Source organism: Thermothelomyces heterothallicus, assembly GCF_042370625.1.
Source record: "Thermothelomyces heterothallicus CBS 202.75 unplaced genomic scaffold P884_scaffold_4, whole genome shotgun sequence".
Lineage (NCBI taxonomy): Eukaryota > Fungi > Ascomycota > Sordariomycetes > Sordariales > Chaetomiaceae > Thermothelomyces > Thermothelomyces heterothallicus.
The window spans coordinates 390,117-409,738 of record NW_027192565.1 but is presented as its reverse complement, the minus strand read 5'-3'; the positions used below and the strand labels follow the sequence as shown (position 1 = coordinate 409,738).

At 58.3% G+C, this 19,622-nt stretch overlaps 5 protein-coding genes across 5 annotated transcripts; 2 read left to right on the top strand and 3 right to left on the bottom strand.

Moving 5' to 3' along the window:
• The first annotated feature begins 1,233 nt into the window (after positions 1-1,233).
• P884DRAFT_290072 (Alpha/Beta hydrolase protein) lies at positions 1,234-4,351 on the top strand. The gene is made up of 2 exons (XM_069444038.1): positions 1,234-1,806; positions 1,859-4,351. The coding sequence occupies exons 1-2, from the start codon at positions 1,715-1,717 to the stop codon at positions 4,128-4,130; spliced, it is 2,364 nt and encodes a 787-aa protein (XP_069299980.1). The 5' UTR covers positions 1,234-1,714; the 3' UTR covers positions 4,131-4,351.
• A 464-nt stretch (positions 4,352-4,815) lies between these two features.
• P884DRAFT_237743 (uncharacterized protein) lies at positions 4,816-6,734 on the bottom strand. The gene is made up of 4 exons (XM_069440054.1): positions 5,883-6,734; positions 5,750-5,831; positions 5,442-5,710; positions 4,816-5,324 (listed from the first exon to the last, which is right to left on the bottom strand). Exons 1-4 carry the CDS (start codon positions 6,576-6,578, stop codon positions 5,106-5,108), a joined length of 1,266 nt encoding a protein of 421 aa, XP_069299979.1. The 5' UTR covers positions 6,579-6,734; the 3' UTR covers positions 4,816-5,105.
• Positions 6,735-8,089: 1,355 nt separating this feature from the next.
• On the top strand, positions 8,090-9,753 carry P884DRAFT_256021 (uncharacterized protein). The gene is made up of 3 exons (XM_069441036.1): positions 8,090-8,270; positions 8,661-9,023; positions 9,145-9,753. The coding sequence occupies exons 1-3, from the start codon at positions 8,216-8,218 to the stop codon at positions 9,534-9,536; spliced, it is 810 nt and encodes a 269-aa protein (XP_069299978.1). The 5' UTR covers positions 8,090-8,215; the 3' UTR covers positions 9,537-9,753.
• P884DRAFT_256020 (uncharacterized protein) lies at positions 9,754-10,366 on the bottom strand. The gene has a single exon (XM_069441035.1). It carries the CDS (start codon positions 10,335-10,337, stop codon positions 9,837-9,839), a length of 501 nt encoding a protein of 166 aa, XP_069299977.1. The 5' UTR covers positions 10,338-10,366; the 3' UTR covers positions 9,754-9,836.
• Positions 10,367-12,728: 2,362 nt separating this feature from the next.
• On the bottom strand, positions 12,729-15,248 carry P884DRAFT_193916 (fungal-specific transcription factor domain-containing protein; the record flags this gene model as incomplete). The annotated part of the gene is made up of 1 exon (XM_069437789.1): positions 12,729-15,248. The coding sequence occupies one exon, from the start codon at positions 15,246-15,248 to the stop codon at positions 12,729-12,731; it is 2,520 nt and encodes an 839-aa protein (XP_069299976.1).
• Between the last annotated feature and the right edge of the window lie 4,374 nt (positions 15,249-19,622).

Sequence of the window (19,622 nt, the reverse complement as noted above, 5' to 3'; positions counted from 1 at the left end):
GTGTTCCACGTCAGCCTCTCCTCTTGGTCATAGTTGCCCCACAGGTTGGAATGTCACGTGTCTCTCTCATTGACCCGCAGCAACAGCCTCTGTGCCGGCGAAAAGTGTATATAGGTGACCTGACCAAACCCCTTGTACTTGAGCTGACCAAACCCCCTGTTAAGCGAGCTCGCTTAAGCTGACCTGACCAGACCAAAACTTCAAATTTTTTAGACTGGTCAGGTCAACTTTATCCCTCCCTACAATTCTAAAAGAATATAATTAAACACTTTATAATGAATTCTAAATCGATTTAATAAAATTATAAAGATTAATTATTAGATTTTATTACTTTTAAAATTAATATATTTAAAGAGCCTTTTAAAACTAGTTTAAAACTAGTTTAGAATCGATTTAGAACTACTTTAGAACTAAATTAAATTTAATTTAGAAAGTATTTAAAATTAGTTCTAAAATAAAGCTTTAAAAACTTAGTAAATTATATATTAGGTAAGATTGTATAACTTATAATAAAATTAATTTAGAATTGATTTAGAATTAATTCTCTATTTTTTAGGATATTGGTCAGGTCAGCTTAAGCGAGCTCGCTTAAGCTCGCTTAATAGGGGGTTTGGTCAGCTCAAGTACAAGGGGTTTGGTCAGGTCACCTAAGAACTGCGGCGAAAAGCGCCGCTTTCCCTTGTTGGTTGCGTTAAGGGTTTGAATCATGATCGTGCTACTTCGATCCCGGTATGAAGGGAAATTAGGGAGGGAACGTCCAAACATACAAAAAGATTGGATCAATTGTTAGATCCGTGGCAGCTGTTGCCCGCAAACCATACGCGCTTCGGTTATGGCCGCGGTTGTGTATCAAGGACAACTCTAATAAGGCTTAACATGTCTATAAAAGGACGTCCGTATTTTGTACCTAAACGGAGGAGAGTGCTCGAATTTTCCGTAATCGGCCCTGTTTCTCGAATGCAAGGTATAATCGGTAGTTATCCGAACTAATGATTGGATATTCAAAAGTGTACGGATTAAACGGCGGCACAATCGCATTCCCTCGTTCCTGCCGCCGCTGTTCGAGGCGCCCATTCATTCTCCAGTGTTCGGAACTGCTCTCACTTGCATGGAGAGCCCCGCTGGAGGGTCCCACATAACCCCACGCCCCAGACGCAACCTGAATCTTCCCGCCGCCTGCCGACGGGCTCTCCTTGGCCCCCAGTCATCTTCACATGTCAAAACCAAGCTTGGGAACTGCCCGGTGACGCGAGATGATCCGTGCCTGTCGCGGGCCTTTTGCGGCCGTCAAATCGGGCGGCGAGCAGACATGTGCCATGTGGCCGGATTAGCATCGAAAAGGCCCAAGTCCTTGCCTTGGGCTATTTTCTTTGTGTGAAGGCACCTCCGGTTGACGGTTTCCCCGTCAAAGGCCCCAGTCCCATGGCCATTCTCTCCAGGCGCATCTAGCAACCGCCTCTCGCTCGTTTAGTTCGCACGTGCGGTATCAACTTGAAACGCTCCTTCCGCTGACACCGCGAGATTAGACTTGAACTCAATTCGAGTGCAACTCTTGGGGATCCAGAGAGAACCCGAGCCATCCAGCAACCGGGGCCATTTCACTAGTCTTTCCGGCGGCGTGTTTTTGGCCAACAACAGTAGACCAGTCATTCGGCGAGGTTTCCCGAAGGACAGCGCGGGTTCTTGATCGAAGAGTCGAAATCCATATCTCAAGATGATCGACCATTTGCTGGGGCGGCCGTCGGTCAAGTCGCGCAGATTGCAAGTCCTTGCCGTTCTGGCCTTCTGGTCCGCTTACTTGGCCAGGTACGGATACCTATCTTTCCACCCCATACTGTACCGGCTGACGTTTGAGCAGAGGACACAAGCATGGCCCTCCCGTTCTGCGTTTCATGTCGCGCCTGTTGTCGAAACGGCTCACGGCATGGCAGATCGTTGTGACCACCATGTTATACCTCTACGCCGCCCGCAACTTCAGCACCCTCGTCGGCCTCGCGAGCCCCGACCCCCTGAGCAATATGTACGACGCCGCCTACTTCCGGGCTACCTGGGTACTCACCGCTCTGGACGCCGGGTTCTGGACTGCCATGAAGATCCGCAATCAGAAGCTGCGCGACCTGGCCAGTGTTGTCTTCTCGCTCTTTTACCTGATCGCCGCCGAACAGGCCGATGAGAAGGTGCGCAAGGTGCGCGGCAACATCACGGTGGAGCACATGCGCGTCAGCTGGAACAAGGGCAGTCAGTCACCCTACTTGCGGTTTGCGCAGCGTTTGATGCGCCCGAGGCTCATGAAGTGGCCACCGCGCGAGATGCGCATCGCGCGACCTCCCGCCAGCGATTACAAAGAACCCGTCTCGGCATGGCTCTATTTCAACGGGCCCTTGTCCAAGCTGAAGGATCACAACCGCATCATCCTAGACGTTCCCGGGGGCGGCTTCGTGGCCATGAATCCCAGATGCAACGACGACAAGCTGCTGGCCTGGGCGACCAAGACGGGCTTGCCGGTGCTGAGTCTAGACTACAAGAAGGCGCCCGAGTATCCGTACCCCTACGCACTTAACGAGTGCTACGACGTATATACCATGATCATACAAACCCGCGGTAAATGTGTCGGCTTGTCTGGAAAGGAGGTTCCCAAGATCGTGTTGACGGGGGACAGCGCCGGTGGGACGCTGGCAACTTCGACAACGCTGATGATCATCGAGAGCGGCTCATCACCCGTGCGCCGCTTTCAGGGCCAGGTAGATCTTCCTGTCCCAGATGGGCTGATCCTGTTCTATCCCGCGCTGGACATGAACATCGGTAGTTGGATGTCAGACGAGCAGATGGCACTGATCAAGGATCGCCGTATGCGCGGGACCAACAAGCGTATCGTCCAGCGCAAGAAGCACCAGTACGACAGCCTGGTCGGCACGCCCTGCGCGTCCGACGACGAGGACGACGTTGCGCCGTCATCCAAATCTCGGTCTAGCCCCGAGAGAGAGGACTCGGGGGTCGAGGGCAAGTCAACCGAACACGTCCGCGACCCGGCTCCCGAGTACGCCAACTTGGGCCCAACCACCTGGAGTCAAGTGCATCAAGGCCCGCCAGCACCGAGCTCCCCGGCTACCGCCACCAAATCCGGATCCGGCAATACCACAACCGCTACCGCGACCCCGGGAGCCTCCCACCGCCCCGAGCCCATGCGCACCCGCCTCGCAACCTCGTCCATGATTTCGTACTTTAACGACCGGGTACTAACCCCGGAGATGATGCGTGCCATGATCATCCTTTACGTCGGCCCACACAACCGACCCGATTTCTCCCAGGATTATCTCCTCTCGCCCATCCTGGCGCCGGACGTCCTTCTCTCCCGTTTCCCGAAAACCTACTTTGTCACGGGCGAGCGCGATCCGCTCGTTGACGACACCATCATCTTTGCGGGGCGCCTGCGGCGCGTGAAGGCCGCGCAGCTCGCCAGCGGCGGGACCAGGCTCGAGTACCGCGACAGCGATGCTCTGACGGAGGGATTCGATGAGAAGGCTGTGGCCGAGGTGGCCCTCATCCCCGGCATCAGTCACGGATTCGTCCAGTTCCCAACCCTGTACCCGCCCGCGTGGAAGCTGATCGACCGGGCGGCGGGGTGGGCTGAGGAGTTGTTTGCCGGGGCCGAGAGGAGGGAGCAGGAGAGGGACTTGGCTCGTAGGGGCTTGTTGGGGAGAAGGAAACGACAGGGTGGAAATGTGGGCAATGGGGAAGACGGAGAGAACGGGGATGAGGATTCGCCGCTGGAGATGATGAGTATAGCAAAGGCGAAGGCGAAGGATGCGAAGAAGGCGGCGGCTGATATGGAAAGGAAGGGAACAACTGGCGGCGAAGATATTGGGCCACTGACCGGAGAGGGGACTGACGGACACGGCCAAGGAACCCGCGCTGCCTACGAGGATGAGGATGGCGACGCCGGCCCATATGTGGCGCCCCAGCTCGAAACCAGCAGTTCCCGCGAGAAGAAGAAGGCGGGGAAGCGTGTTCGAACGCGAGACGAGGACGATAAGAGTCTGGTCAAGCTGGCGAGCACGGATGATTTGCTGGGAAGGAGGATGCATGGTCTGGCCGGGGGCCTAACAGGAACGCACGATGACCCAGTTTGAAGGTGCAGGCGGAAGGTGTGAACCGCGACTCACGACGGAAAAGGGGTACACAAGACAGGGGTTTTGGATTATGGAGTAAAGGGCACATTGGTTAGCCGCAGTCTCAGGTTGTGTAGCTTGCATAGCGGACAGGTTTATTCATGCAGCGAGAGCGGTATCCAAGCGGGCCGTAGAAGACCGAATCTAAGCTTGAAAAGTCGAATTTAAATATGAAATACACCCTGACAAATCTGGCTTTCGCTATCGAGCCCGGGCGACGGGTCACCTACAACTAGAGGCACGCACCCAGGCACAATACTGACTCTGGCCAAGATATTTCCTTCTTGACTGTCGCGGAACGAGTGGGGAAGACCTTTGTGTCGAGACTTGGGCAGTTTAGCGGCGTCATAATTTTTTATTTTTATTTTTTTTTTTTGGTACAAGGACCAATGAGCCGGCTTGAATTGAACGAGTTCATGATTTGGAGGAGAGGGGGTGTGGAAATAGAGAAGCAGACGACACCACGTATAGGGCTGGAAAGCGCTTACGTAGGTGGCCCTAAAGGATACATACATACGGAATACATACACCGACTGCATCCGGACTCGGCATGGCCCAATCAGTGCACTTCCAGCCGTATCAGCGAAGGACCGGTCAAAATCCCTCGCAACGTGCCGCTCACCTTGGTCCGCTTCCGCCCTCTCTTCTTGGTTCGTGCTGTGCTGCTGTGTGTGGTTGGGCAGGCCTTTATCGGATAGGAGCTAGGAGCTCTATTGCGCTGCAAACGAAGATCAAAATCATTCTAGCATCTAACTTGCGCTTCCCCAATGGCCCATGTAGCGCCCGCCTACCCAACCCACCTAAAAATCTCGTGTAACCCAGCGGCCGGTGTAACTCACCTTCTCTCTCTCTCTCTCTCTCTCTCTCTCTCTCTCTCTCTCTCTCTCTCTCTCGCCTCTAAATAAATGCCAGAGCAGACCGTCCTCTTCCTCTTCATCACAACTCCTCGGCAAGCTCCCACAAGACCTCAGCCATCCTGTCCCCCTCCCGCCAGACATCGTCGTGGTCGCCAACGCCCTCCAGGACCCTGACTTCGACCCGCCGGCGCTCCCGCTCCAACCGTTCCCGCATGACCTCGAGCTGCTGCCAGGGCACGAGCGTGTCCTCCCGGCTCTGCACCAGCACAACCACGCCCTTTCGCTCCTCCTCCTCCGCCTCCTCCTCCTCCTCCTCCTCCTCCTCCTCCTCAACGTTATTCGTCCTCCCTTTCCTCTCGCCGTCCGCGTCATGCTGATCGTCGCCGCCGCCGCCGCTGCCGAGCCACTCTGCCACCCAGGATCCCTCCGCCGTAGCGGGACAGACGGCCGTCCAGACGGTCCCTTTCCCTCCTCCTCCTCCTCCTCCCCCTCCTCCCTTGCCGCCGCCGCCGACGGGGCGGTCCGGCCCGAACGCGGCCGTGACGAACCCCCGGTATGCCTCCCGCAGGTGGGCGTACCCGGCCGGGGGCGAGGCGATGAAGCCGGCGAGGTCGTAGAGCCCGTTGAAGCCGACGATGGCGGCCGGCGGGAGGATCGCGTCGTCCTTCTCCGTTCCCGCTCCCGCTCCCGCTCCCGCTCCCGCTCCCGCTCCCACTGAGGGACCCGGGAGACCCCACCGCGAGGGGTCCATGACGGACTGGAAGGCGAGGGTGGCGCCGCACGAATGGCCCGCGAGTATCCAGCGCTGTCTCCGCGGGCGAGGGTCGCTCCTCCTCCTCCTCCTCCTCCCGGAGACTCCGGCGCTCGCATTCTCGCCGCCGTGGCCGTCACGGTCGTCGTCGTCGCCGCGGTCGTCGGGCAGCAGGAGGCGGCGGCGGAGGAAGGCGAGGCCGGCGAGGACGTCGGCGATGTGGTCGGGGTGTCGGGCCTGGCGGGAGGGGTTCGGGCCGGATGGCGACGGCGACGGCGGGTAAGACGGGTGCGGCGAGAGGCGGTAGTTGAGGGAGACGACGCCGGCCAGCTTGGGCGTCCCGCACGAGGCCCGCGTCCGGGCCGCGCGGAGGAGGAGGTCGGTGGCGGCCGGGGCGAAGGAGGCGGAGGAGATGCGGGGGTCGCGCCAGGCGCCGCCGTGGATGTAGATGATCCACGTGCTGCTGCTGCTGCTGCTGCTGCTGCCGTCGCCGCCGCGGGGGTCGAGGGGGAGGGATGACGGGTCCGGGGCGGTGGGTTCGGTGGCGGTCGGCTGCAGGTTCGGGATCCAGACGTCGAGGGTCTGCAGGGAGGCGGCCTTTTCGGGAGGGAGGTATGGGACACCGGATTTGAGCCAGCCGATGATCGGCACATCAGCGCCGTCGACTTTACCGTTGACGTTGCCGTTGACGCTGCCCGCGTCCGTCGACGGGGCGAACACGGCGGTCCACGGCACGGAGGCCCACGCGGACCAATCCGCTGCAGCGTCCCCGGAAACCCCGTTCTCGCCGTAGATTTGCATCTCGCTATATATAGCTGCCGCGGGACGATTGGTGGGTAAATTGCGGAACTGGTGGGATCGACTGCCTTTCTTGACGGCAGTGGCTTGTCGCTTGCCGTTAGTCCCTCTTCTCGCTCTCAGCGCCTCGAATATCCCGCTGTGGGGCTCCCATGTGGTGGTGTTGGTTGTTGGTGGTGAGGGTCCCGCTTGATCCGATGCCACCCGCTCTGGGCCGCTCCGTTCCTGCACCAGTCCGAGGTCCCACTCCCCGCTCCGGACCGACCGAGTCGGCTCTGAAACATGATGTGTCAACGCCGGTTTACAAATTTATATCACGTTCAATGTGCGGATAACGAGCCATGGCCTTGATTTGTGATGAATCTTGTGCATATTGGAGACCATGCTTTATCTAAAGAAAGCAAAGCCGAACACTGCTCTTCTGTTCCCCTGAAATTGATGAGAACCAGCGGCGGCATGGATGCTGATGGTCGCTACGGCAGCGTAGAGCTATTGTCCTTGGCCGTCATAAAAACGGTGCGACTGGAAGATAACAGAACATGAATGATTCAGCGAGAGAAAGAGAGGGGGAGAAAGAGTGAGGAGGGGAATCGAGTACCGAGTCCATCGAGTTTGCAAATGTACTGTGCCGCGCAATGGTGCACACAAGGCAAAGATAGAGCAGCTTTTTATTGTTTCTACGCATTCCAGAGTTTGAGCCCACATGACTTGCAGAGCCAAACAAGCCACAAAGAGGCTGGTTGTATGCCTTACTCGCAAAGTACTGCCTGAGGTACGGAGTATTGTTTCAATGCAAAAGCGGGAAGGCGCTGTGCATACATACATGCCTCCTAGTAAGCAGGCAACTGGGTCAGGTAGGTCTCTCGGTGCTGCATCCAGCTTCGTCTCTCGGGCACTTTCCATCAAGATTCCGGAGCAAAAATCATGGCCGCTATAAGTCTGTCACTGAAGTTGTCCCGTGGCCCGTTGGTTGGGCGCTGAAAGGGGGAAATGAACAAGCTCAGCCCATTAGCCGCACTACGTTCATACGCGGGAATTACGGCGAATCTGGCGACACCAAAATTAGGCTCTCGTCCGAAGCCGGTTCCTACACAACACGATCACCATTCAGGGCCTAAGTACGTTGAGTGAACTGGTGAAGCACCTTAGCGTTCGTCACCTATAGCGACATAGGGAGGTGCAGTGTGTTCACGGGTGTTCAAACGCATCATTTTCCTCACCGGTCTTAGCTGATCACTCTATTTTTATTCTCAGTTTCTCAGACTGTGATTATTTCGAGACTTTGTCCAATCGAACATTAGCGCCATGCGAGACAAATGAATCGGATAGGTCGATGCGCACACACTCGCAGAGAGAGCACATCCGGGGTGGCACACCGGGCGGGGAAAAAGAAATCTGTTCGTCTTGCTGCGCTCGCGTATGCGGGGGGCCGCCGCATGGGGGTGGGTGGCTTCAGGGTGGGGGGGGGCCGACAAGGCGGCGACGCTTCCGGAATATCCGTTAAACTTCGGCCGCTCACAGGGAGAAGCACCGAATCCCGGGCATGGTCTGTTTATTGTGACGACACGTCGGTATCGTGATATTCGCAAAGAGAGCTCGCGTGACGAGGAGGAGTTGCCTTCGATGTTGACGGGGAAGAAATGGCTTCCGCCCGGAAAGACCAGGCGCCTCTGACATACGATGAGATGGGGAAAGGTCGTCTTCCAGCTGTTCTATTTCCCTTCATTATCAACAAATATCATCAACACCATCAACGCCATCATCTCGTTCTCCTCCTCTCTTTCCTCCTCCTCTTCTTCCTTTTCTTGCTCTAACCAACCAACCTCCCCCCCCCCCCCCCCCCCCCCCCCCCCAAAAAAAAAAAAAAAAAAAAAAAAAAAAAAAAAAAAAAAAAAAAAAAAAAGAGAACATATTCTGCCATCGTCTTCTCTGCTCTCCCCCTACCCCCCCGTCTTCTTCGTCTTATCCTTTTCCGCACCCGTTCTTTTTATGCACTGCACCGCGTGATGATGGAGAGGAAAGTTTGAGATCGCCCGGCTAACGCGACGACCAAACCACGGCCGCCCCGTCTTCCCCCTTCAGCAGCGCTCGCCCTCCTAGACGCCGAGATCGGGGGCAGCGAGCTGCTCATGAGCATCGCGCCGCTGCGGCTCATCTCGGTGGGCGGGTCGCTGGCGGTGCGCGTGTGCCTCAACCGCGAGGCCTCGTTCGACATCGACTGCATGCTGGACCCCCACCTGGCCGCCGCCGCCGACTACCTGGCCGAGTTCGAGGCGGCCGTGTCGCAGGTAGCCCAGCGGGGCGGCTACGCCGACGACTGGCTCAACCGCGAGGTCGAGCTCTTTGTCGCAAAGAACCGCCGCATGGCCCTCTTCCTCGGCTCCGTCCAGCAGGGCATCACCATCTACGAGGGCCGCAACCTCATCATCTATGCCGGCCGCCTCGACTGTAAGCGCTTTCCCTCCCACCCCAATTTTTTTTAGCCTTCCGATTCCATGTCGAGGATATCGAGAGGACTGACGGTTTTCGTCTTCTTTCCGTTCTGTGCGTGTGCGTGCGTGACCTGTAGGGGCACTAGAACGCAAGCTGCGCCGCGTCGCGCACGCCCGCGGCCGGCGGGGCAACAAGGACGTCGACCTGTCGGACGCGGCCGCGCTGGTCCGCCTGATGCGGCGGCCGGGCAACAAGCCGCCCCTCAGCTTCCAGTACGTCCGGGGGCTCAACCTCAACGGCTTCGACGTGCCCCCCACCGACGACGCCATCCGCGAGGTGGCCGACTACTACGCCCGCACCTACGGCGAGGTCGGCATCGCCGACATGACCTGGGACGCCGACGCGGCCAAGTGGAAGTACCGCGGCCTCGACGGCGCCTGGGTCTGGGTCGACGAAGGCGCTTTCAGAGGGGTGAGGGGTTGGATGGACATGATCAAGGGAAAGGGAGGCCCTGCCAACGTGGCGTAGGCAGGGCCAGGAAGTGCAACGAAAACTAATCTGATTGTTCTTTCTTAATATAATCTTCTTTTTTTTTCATATTTTTGTTTTTTAGCCTTCTTCTGTTCTCTTTCCTTTCCTTTCCTTCTTTCTTAACCCGTTCCCTTTTCTTTTCCTTTTAAACATTTATTGCTTGGATTCCTCTTCATTCTCCTTAACAGAGCCTGCGTCCCTTGCGTGTAGTGGTAGTAGAGCGTATCGATTATTTATTGATCACGGGCGTGCGTAGGTAGAGCAAAGGTTGGTTGGTTGGTTGATAGGGCTTGCTTGTCAGACCGTGTAGAACCACCCGGTCGCCATGTATATGTTGCGGCGATGAAAGGGGCTGTCAAAGTACTCGTCCTCGTCGGGGTCCAGGACCAGCTTCTCCTTCAAGGGGCCCACCCGGGCCGTCCACGCGGGGGCGACCTCGGGCGGGCAGGGCGGGGGGTCCTCGGAGCGGCTGACGATGGGCCGGTCGGTCCGGCGCATGCCGAGCTCCAGGCGCCAAACGAACGAGTCGGCCAGGACCTCGGCCAGGGAGGCCATGACGGCGTACTGCTCCGGGTCTCCGCACTCCGGGTCGGGGATGTTAGCGGTGGCCCAGTCCGGGCCGGACCGGCGCCAAAAGTACTCGGTCTCGTAGGTGATCATGCGCCCGTCGGCGGCGCAGAAGGCCTCGTAGATGCGGTAGAAGGACCGCTGCGGCGTGTCGCGGGCGCGCCAGAGCGGCATGGACCGGAGGTACATGAGGTCGCGGACCCGGCAGCGGACCCGGGCCGGGTCGGCCATGATCTCGCGCGGCGGCGGCGGGAGCACGGCGGGGAAGCGCCAGGAGGGGAACGGCCACAGGAGCCGCAAGACGAACAGGTACGCGTTGGGCTCGGGCGGGTGCCGGAGCGAGCGGGCATGGCGGAGCGCGTTGCGGAGACCGAGGCCCGTCCGCGTCGGAAGGAGGCGGCGCCGCAGCTTGATGAGTGGCCACCGGTACTTGAGAGGCAGGTAGCGGAAGTTCCACAAGTAGATCCAGATCTCCTTCAACCGCCGGCACAGCATCGCGGCTTTGCGGGTGGGAAAAGGAGAGGAGGGAGGGAGGGAGGGAGGGAGGGAAGGGGGTAAAGGGAGGATCGCCCTTGTTGTTCCTCTCTTGAACCGCAACCCTCCTCCCCAAGGACCCGGATGATTGGAGCCCTTCGCTCGTTTCTTTTTTTTTTTTTTTTTCCCTAATGTAATGTGTTAGCGTGTGCTCACCGACAGAAGGTAGTACGGGGATGAGCAAACAATTATCAGCGCAGACACATGTTCTTTTCTGGTCCCCTTTTTTTTTCCCCTCTTATATTTGGTTTTGGGCTTTTATTTTTCTTCTTGATATGGCCAAGGACATCAACGAGGCTATTTTCTCACCAAAAAAAATTATGATCTCGGGGGCCGAGAAAAGATTGCGTGGTGAACTGTGAATCTAGCGGTGAAAGTTGGAACTAGGATGATCGCAAATACAGCTTTTTCATTCATAGCACTTGCTTGCAGGGGAGAAGAGGGCATGTTGAAAGATACACACGCGCGCTTGGCGAATAACAAGTAGCGCTGGGGATGATGGATCCTGGCTGCCATGTGACTGGTCGACCAGTGGGCCCGTCATCAACCAAGGGAGGTCCCCTATGACGTCGGCCAAGGGAAACGAGGCGGAGAACTCGGCACGGTCGAGCAAGTGCAGGCTTGGTATTACTGCGTACGGTACCCGGGGCCGTTTAGTGCGCTAGTACTCTGTAGTGTAGTGTCGGGTAAGGGGGGCGGGAAGGGGGCGCCTTAAAGTTAGGGCTGATGAGGGCGTCAGGAGCTCAGGGAGAAAAGCAACACACCATTAATCCATTCACATCTAGTTATGGAATGTCACACTTTGCACAAACTACAATCGTACTACAATCGTAAACGTAGTGGCTGTCCCGTAAAGTACAGGATTTTTGTCCTGTTTTCGCTCTACAGAGTGGAAACAGGATCTGCAGCGCCCATTAATGACCACTATGTAAGCGGCCCAGTCCTCCTTGCGCTACTGGATTCGGCCTGCCCGTGGCACAACAACCCTCATTCTTACCTAGTCAGCCAGCGAGATACAAGACACGGACAGACTACGCCCACGTCGCACAGACCTAGGAAGCAGAGTCAGCCAAAGGAGACACACCCGTCGACATAATCTCAGGACCAGAACTCTTTGTACTTTCCCGCAAAATGCGAAGCCCCCTTTCTTGCAGGCGTGCATGGGGTCGGGGGAGCTACCACCTCCGGAGGTGCCTCCACCCACCTCGACGCAGTCTAGATATCCACTGGCGCCTGACTCCTAATACATTATCCCCTAACAGAGTTCCGTCGTCGCCGATCCCCGAGCCGTCGCCGGTGACCAAGTCGTACAGACGACAGAGTAGGCACCGCTCGCTTTCTGCCTCCTTCACTTTTGCTTCCTGTTTTATACAGCTTCCAAAGCCCATAATATATAAACAAAAGATTTGGGTGTTGAAACAATGTCAGATAGCCTCCCTCGACGTCTCCCATTATGGTAAAAGGTAAAACAAGGGAAAAAAAATTAAAAGACAAGAGACACCCATAGCAACAAAGAGAAAATACATGTACCCCTTGAAAACAGGCGGGGACGTTATGGTATCCAAGCAAAAGCAACAAAGCCGCCCTTCCCTTATTGGCCTCTTAATCTCTGTAGAACCGCATATAGAATGTGTAAGTGGTGTCGGGAGCCCTCGGCCGCGCGTTATGGCGAATAGAAAGGTAATCAAGTCGAAAAGGGGGGATTACAAACGAGTACGGTGTCGGAAGATGAATCGCCAATGGTAAGTTGGCGGCTGCTATGTTGGAATGGGAGTGTGATGCATGGCGTTCCTGAGCGGATATGCGATGGCGTGGCTGTGTGATGGTTGGTGATAGGCGTGGCGTAACGGCTCGTGGTATTCTCGCGCCCTGAAACCCATTTTCGTGGCCCCTTTTCTAAACCTCCTTCGCCGACCTCTCCTCCGGACAAAAGCCTGTTCCCATATGGCTTCCCCTGTCCATTCCATCTATTTGGCCTCCCATCGCATGTTCCTTCCTCCGCCGCTCCTGCGGGTGAAAAAGGAAAAAGGAAAAAAAAAAAAAATAAAATAAAATCAGCCTGCTCGGCTCTCCTAGACGCCCCGGTGCTCAAATAATGTTCGCGATGCTTATCCGCTCTTGACTCTTGCTCTTCCCGCTCACCCCAGTCGCGGGGCTGCCCGATGCGCAGCCCAGATTCGGTCTTGATCCGGGCACCACCATCGGCGGCAGCGTTGCCATTTCAACCCGCGCGTCCTGTCCGCCCGCCTCCATCTTGATTCCCCTCTCCTGCTGCTGGGGCTGGGGCTGGTGCTGGTGCTGATGGTGCGGTGGTAGGACTGGAGGCAATGTTTGGGGCGGTGGCGGTAGTGGCGGAGCAGGAACAGGAGCGGCAGCGGCAGCGGCAGCGGCAGCGGTAGTATCAACAGCAGGAGGAGCAGAAACCGCGTTCCACCCCTGGTGTTGTTGCTGCTGCTGCTGCTGCGGCGGCGGCGGCGGCGGCGGTTTCGGCAGCGACGTCGGCGGCGGTGCTGTGGGCATGTGCGTCATCGCGCCCGTATCGTCGCTCGCCAGCATCCTCATTGAGCTCTCCAACCTCTCCCAACCCGCCATCCCGGGGCCCCATTCCCACCTCTCCTCGAGGGTAAGACCGGACCTGCCTTCGTCGTCGAACAGGTCGTGCTTCCCGGCCGCGGGCGCCGGCCCCGGTTCTTCGCGCTCGCTGCTCCCCGACCACACCCACGCGGTATCCAGGCCGGCCTGGAGGTCGGCGCTGACGTAGGCGAGCAGCTCTTCGTCGCGCAGGAGGGCGTCTCGCACCGCGGCGGGCGAAGGGCGATGGTGCGGTGGCGGTCCGTAAGGCGATGCGGAATGGCCGGACGCGGCCGCTTGGGACAGATAGGCTACGATTTCGGCGCGCCGGGAGGCGAGTGCCGAGACGAAGAAGGCGAGGTAGCGGCCACACGGCACGGCGACCTCGCGGTGGTTGTTGATGGCGGCGAGGACGCGGATGCACTCGGACGCCTGGTCGAAGCATCCCGTCAGGAGCAAGAAGAGGGCGCAGCGGAAGGTGTGGGTGGTAAGGAGCGCCGTGGCACCCTCGGCGAGCGCGGGCGTTGGCGTGCGGGCGAGGAGAGATGCGGTTTCCAGCGCAACGTGCATGCACTGCTCGACGGCGATCAGTCGGACGTCGGGGGGGCACGACGGGAGGAGATTGTGCCGGTGCAGGAGCAGGCGGGCGTGGAGGAGGTAGACGACCGGGTTCAGAAAGCTGGGCATCAGGGTCGCGGTACTCGTTGGGTCGCAAGCCGGCGGGAAGGCGCGCCAGCACGAGGCCAAGTGCTGATCGAACGTGGCGAGACGGGTCGGGGCAATGACGGGCGAGGCGAGAGTCCTGCTCAGCGCCGTGTACGAGCGCACGACGTTGACGACGGCGAGGAGGGAGTTGGTGAGCCCTTCGGCGCCGTCGGGGAGTCTCTGGCCGCGTTCCGAGATGTGGTGGTCGTCGACGGCCGCGGGTAGCGAGACGTCGCAGTCCGAATCGTCGATAAGCATCGGCCGCCCCAGCTCGAGGGCGAGACTCCGGTCGAGAACGTACACGGTCCACCACGTCCTCCTGCGCATCTCGGCCTCCACGAACGGCGCCGTCGCCGGTTCGGTGTAGAGACCCAAGTCCTGGGCCACCCTGACCGCGCGGCCTAGCCAGCTCCACGCGGCCGATTTGAGGTTGAGCTCGTTCAGGGCTATGGTGACCAGCACCAGCGCGCGCGCGTGGTCCAGCTCGTATTCGTTGATCCAGGGGTCGATCAGCGTCTGCGTCGCCTCGAGCAGCTGGGTGGCCGTATGCGCGCGGTTCTGGCTGTCCTCTGCCGTGAAGAGCCGCCCGACGGCCATGACGGCAAACAAGACGGACGCGAAGGCTTTGGACACGCGAAGCGGGTTCCCCGGCCGGTACATCCCGTCAACCGTCTGGGTGAAGGTGTTCCAGTGGAGGATGGGCGTCATGGAGTGGATCGAGGTGTAATAGGATCGCAACAGCGCCTCGGCGACCTGCCGGGGTGGGAGGAGCTGCCGGAAGTCTCGCGGCTCGGGGGCCGCGAGCGGTCGGTACGGGGCTGGGGGCTTCCATATCCCCCGGGCAAAGTTTCTGATGTTCGACCTTGCCCTCGCAAGGTCGTGGATGCTGGCCGGCCGCTTCTTGCGCTTGGGCTGCTGTCCGATGTCCGGCAGCTGGAGGGGCAGCTGCTCGACGCCGTCCACGTCCATCTCGAACCGGCGGCCATCGCGCTCCTGCAGCATGCGGCGGAGGCTGTTGTTCTCGCGCCGGATCCGCTCCATCTGTTTCTCGAGATCCTGAACTTGTTTGATGGATGACATGCGGCGGTTAGTCTCCTTGGTGAACTGGCACTTGACGCCCCGGCTCGAGCACTCGGAACAGCTGGCGGTCTCGGTTGCGTCGCACTTGACCTTCCGCTCACGGCACGCGTCGCAGCTGGGGTCCTTCCTCCGCTGCCGGTAAGCTCGCTTCTGGCCTTGGGCGCCGCTGCCGACGTGGGGTGGCAGGCTGGCGTGGGACGGCCGGGGCGTGCCGGCCACCGACTCGCCCGACGGCAGGGAGTCCCGCTCCATGGCAGATGACGTGGACGTAAGGGGCGTATACGACTGAAAAGAAGATGGTGGCAGCTGATGAACTGAAGGCAGCGGAGGCGGGATTCCCCGAGAGTGAGGAGGCGCCTGGTTCGATTTCGCGTCGGGAGCCGCGCCGCTCGCGTTCCGCCTCATTGAACCGCCCAAGTATTGTTCACCCGGCTTGGGCGAAGGCGCCGTCGAGACGATAGATGAGCCGTAGGGTGGCAGGGAAGGATTCGGTGATCGAGGATACGGGCCGTGTGACGCAGAGGCCATGGTTGCCATCTCCTTTCAAAGAGTGCTTCCTTGATAGCCTGGTCCGGGAGCCGGCCCTACAAGCTCTTCTTCGTGGGGATCGTCTTGGGTGGGTTGGGCGGTCCAGAAGCAGGCAGACGGGGAAAGTCCGTTGGAGGGATTTGCTGGGAGGATAAGGGAACGTGAGGAGGTATGTTAGTTTGCTGGTGAAGACAGAGCTACCCAGCTTCGGGGACGAGCCGGGTCTGGATTAATCGCCTAGCCTCTCTTCTCTCCCTCTCTCCCTCTCCCTCTCCCTCTCTCTCTCTCTCTCTGTCTGTCCGTCTCTCTCCCCACACCCCGGCCACTTCCTGGAGAGCAGAGGGAGTGTGAATTGCGAGGGTGGCTCCTTAACCGCACCCCTTGAAGGAAGGGAATGCCTTGGTTCGCGAAAGCTCCACACGCTCCACGCTCATACACAGCGCGGCCAACCCACACGATCAATGAATGGTACAACAAGCGTCCCTAGTTCGTAATACCTATGCAGGCTCCTCTAATCGCTTCGTGCTGTCGATGCCACCCCTGGAGTCCTGGGCGTCTGCAGGTGGGCGCCTCCGTCAATTCACGGTCGACCGTTGGGTAGAAGTGAGGATCACTAGGCCGCGGGTACTTTGTGTCGTCTCAGAAGTTGGTGACGGAGAGCGTTGTTTGGGGCATCTTCCCCCACTCGTCGCGCGCTGTGTTGAAGTGTCCGGGGTAGTAATTTTTGCGCTGTTGTAACGTCGTGCAACCCCAATGCTGGTCAGATCCGCGACCCGTCCGTCGTCGTCCTTGTGCCGCGGTCCAAGGGAGCAGCAGCAATACTTGTCGTCGGCAGCGGAACCGTTTTGCTACCGGGACAGCCGCAATACAACCATGTGTTAAAGCGCGATCCTATTAGTAGCACCCGCGGGGAGCTAAAGAATGGACCCTCTTGAAGAACAGCACGCGGTCTGCGAAGTGAAGGAACGGCCTGGCAAAGGGCGGGCGCGTCGGAAAACCCGACCGCGGTGGCCGTGCTGCGCAAAGCCGTATGTACACAGTAACTGTGTACTCAAGAAGCAAGGTGGTTATTAGCGCACAAACGACACTGCTCAGGCGGGCAAGCTAGACCAAAACGGAGCTGGTGAGCGGGACAATACGGTCCAGTCGGCAGACGCGGAGCCCGCAACCGCCAGTCGGAATCCAGTATGCAGTTCCTGTACACTCGGTAATGCACAAGAGGAGAGATGGCGAGGGGGAAAGAAAAAAAAAAGGGGGGGGGGGGGGGGGGGGGGTGTTGGTTTGATGGTGGGCAGAGAGGATGTGGCAGAAGTCAGCGGCGCCAGGGCGAGACTGGCGACAGGATCCGTGAGGCGCTGCGCGCTTACACCCGTCTCCTCCGTAGTTATTTGGAGTTAGCTTGTACGTAGCCAGGGGGGGCGACACGGGAACGTGCAGTGGAAAAAGATGACGGGAGCGGGCTGAGCGACGTGAACGACGAAGGACGAAGGAGCGAGGGGGCCCCTCACAGTCGAACAGGCTTGCGGTTCGATGGGAATGGGAAGCGGCGAAAGAGAGAAGCAGCAACCACGCTCCAGGTCGGCGAGCGTGAGTCTGTGGAGACACCGGTGCCGCTAATCTCACCACCCATGCCTGGCGCCGCGCTGCCGTTCGAAGCTCTTTTGGATGGATGGACCTTGCCAGAAGTGGTAACCGGCTCATTAACCTGTACCGCCCAGGACAAGGGTCCCCGGAGGCTTGACGTACCCGCAACAGTAATCCGTAGTGTAGTACTGTAGGCTCCATACGTAGTACAGGAGGTACGTACTACGCAGTACGCAGTACATACACTGCTTCGTGAGAGCACGCAGTACTCTGTAGTATACCGCAGTACGCTACACTGCTGCATGTGGTGCATGTATGTATGTACCGTGCCCAGTCGCCCTGTAGTGCACCCCTGTTTCACGTAATTACCGCGGTCTTTACCGCGTTGTGAGCTTATTGTAATCTGTCTCCGGACATGTGGGTGTACCACGTAAAGATGTCGGAGGGAGCTCGCCGGCGACGTCAGTGCGCAGTGTAATGTAGCGTAGCGGCGCAAATGCGTGTCGCTCCTCTGCCTGCTTCACTCGAGTAGCCCGCGGCATGTTGGAAGCTCGTGCCCTTTGAAAGCCAAGCCCCTGCGTCATTCTTTTCTGGCTTTGCCTGGAAGGGTACACTAGGGAGTAGTGTACTATAGTGTAAAACAGATGTGACCGACCAGAGAGCATTTCCGGTCGGTGCGACTCCAGAGTGCCAGGCGCTAGCGGCTCGCTCGCTAATTTCAACCATCTCATTCGATCCCGCACCCCTCAACCCTTGACTCTCCAGTGGGAACCGTGGAACATCCCCGGCTGCGTCGACGGGGGCTCGTCAAATGCGGGCGCCGAACAAGATCGCTGAGCAGCTGGCCAGTGGCGCCCACAAGCCAACCTTGCCCAACGAAAAGCACAGATGTCTCTTGTTTGGTGGAATGGCGGCCCAAATAGCACGCTGATCAGAATCGAAATCGTCGGGCTGCTTAGGCCGGATCTTGCCAGTCTCCAAAGAAGCGGTTAACCTTTGATTGCATCCACCACACAAGGATCGGCAAACCACTTGTATGCCAGGTCCGCAAGCCGCGGAGCATGGTACTATCGATGAGATCTCGTACGTATCATACTCAAACGTATGTACCTCATGTATGTACATCCGTTTGGGTACAGGTCCGGAATACATCCTTTACGCGCACTAGTTAATCGGGAGAAGGGCGTTACGGCGATCTCGGCGACTAGTTGATGTTGCCAAGGCCATCATGGTCGGCGGCAGACCTTCAAGCTTTGTCCAAATTGTGCCGGACATCTTGGAGCCAGGTGAGGTGGTCCAGAGACCGGGATCCTTAACCAAACTCCCCATCAGAAGCTTATACTTGACGTGTTGAGCTGCAACGTCTCCCTGACGTGACAGGCCACGCGCGGTAGGGCCAGGATCTGAGCTTAGAAGACCGAGGCGCCGCTGAAACGGGCTAGAACTCGAATCGGAGGAAACGGTTGTGGTGTACTTGTACACTAGTGTAGGATGCAATTGTGGGGGTGCAACTCAATGTCTCACACCGACCGACCATCCGGAATCCGGCTCGTCGAAGGAACAATTCCAATTGACGGGATCTGCTGAGAGTGCCCGTTGTGTGAATTTGGCACTGGGTGGGCACGGGTGCCATTGGCGTGGCAGGCCGCGCGGATTGTTAACAGCTTGATGGGACGGATGCTCAACTCCGACCAACCTGTTGCTGCGTGATCTGAGGCCCCGGCCTGTTGTATTTCGTGGGCACCCCTGGCAAGTGAGGCGCATGGGAATCAAGGCGGAGTCGTGTATGTACACTATAGTTAACGTTAGGAGGGTTGCAATCTTCCGGAAGCCTGCCTTCTTGCATCCATGCGTTGATGGCGAGTTACTACACCAGTTAGAGCTCGTTGACGTCGGCCGCGATTTGAGGCGTTACCTAATTAAACCTGCCGGTCTGTATGGTAGAAGTCCTCCTGTACATGCCAAGTGCCTGCAGTGCCTGCTCATTCGGCCGAATGCCAGAATGTTGTAGAAGACATCTTTTTCTCTCCATGGTCGACGCCTTCCCCGTCGGCTCCTTTCACCCGGTGTCGCATGGTCGAAAAGCCGAGGACAGCATTCAACGCAAGAGGGAGAAAGAATTCTGGATCTTCGGATTGGCGAATTGGTGCGCGCGGTGGAGACGGAGCGGCGGCCGTTTCAACCCATGCCCAGCCATTTGGTCGGGGAGAGCTGCTGGACCCTGGATCCATGCGAGCCATGCGCTGGTCGGGGCACGACCGGTGTGCTGCAAGGTTAAGTACGGAGTACGGAATAATCCGTACATAGTGTACTCCGTACTTCAGTTACATACAGTACCAGCCGGTAACCGAACAGTGACCGGCAGGCGCCATCTGGGACAAACTTTCAGTGGGCTCGGAAGCTATAAGCGAGCACGCCGCGGGAAGCCGTCCAGCTCCTGCCCGGAAAAGGGTAATTACCAGGGTAAGGTGTCACTGACCACCCACCCAATGGCATGCCGACCGTTTCAGGATT

Coding starts and splice junctions, on each gene's coding strand:
- P884DRAFT_290072 (XM_069444038.1), top strand. CDS start 1,715: ATGATCGACCATTTGCTGGGGCGGCCGTCGGTCAAGTCGCGCAGATTG. Junction 1,807..1,858: donor TGGTCCGCTTACTTGGCCAG/GTACGGATACCT, acceptor ACGTTTGAGCAG/AGGACACAAGCATGGCCCTC.
- P884DRAFT_237743 (XM_069440054.1), bottom strand. CDS start 6,578: ATGCAAATCTACGGCGAGAACGGGGTTTCCGGGGACGCTGCAGCGGAT. Junction 5,832..5,882: donor GCGAGAATGCGAGCGCCGGA/GTCTCCGGGAGG, acceptor CCGCGGAGACAG/CGCTGGATACTCGCGGGCCA. Junction 5,325..5,441: donor CTACGGCGGAGGGATCCTGG/GTGGCAGAGTGG, acceptor GAGGAGGAGGAG/GCGGAGGAGGAGGAGCGAAA.
- P884DRAFT_256021 (XM_069441036.1), top strand. CDS start 8,216: ATGGCTTCCGCCCGGAAAGACCAGGCGCCTCTGACATACGATGAGATG. Junction 8,271..8,660: donor ATACGATGAGATGGGGAAAG/GTCGTCTTCCAG, acceptor CCCCTTCAGCAG/CGCTCGCCCTCCTAGACGCC. Junction 9,024..9,144: donor CTATGCCGGCCGCCTCGACT/GTAAGCGCTTTC, acceptor CGTGACCTGTAG/GGGCACTAGAACGCAAGCTG.
- P884DRAFT_256020 (XM_069441035.1), bottom strand. CDS start 10,337: ATGGCCGACCCGGCCCGGGTCCGCTGCCGGGTCCGCGACCTCATGTAC.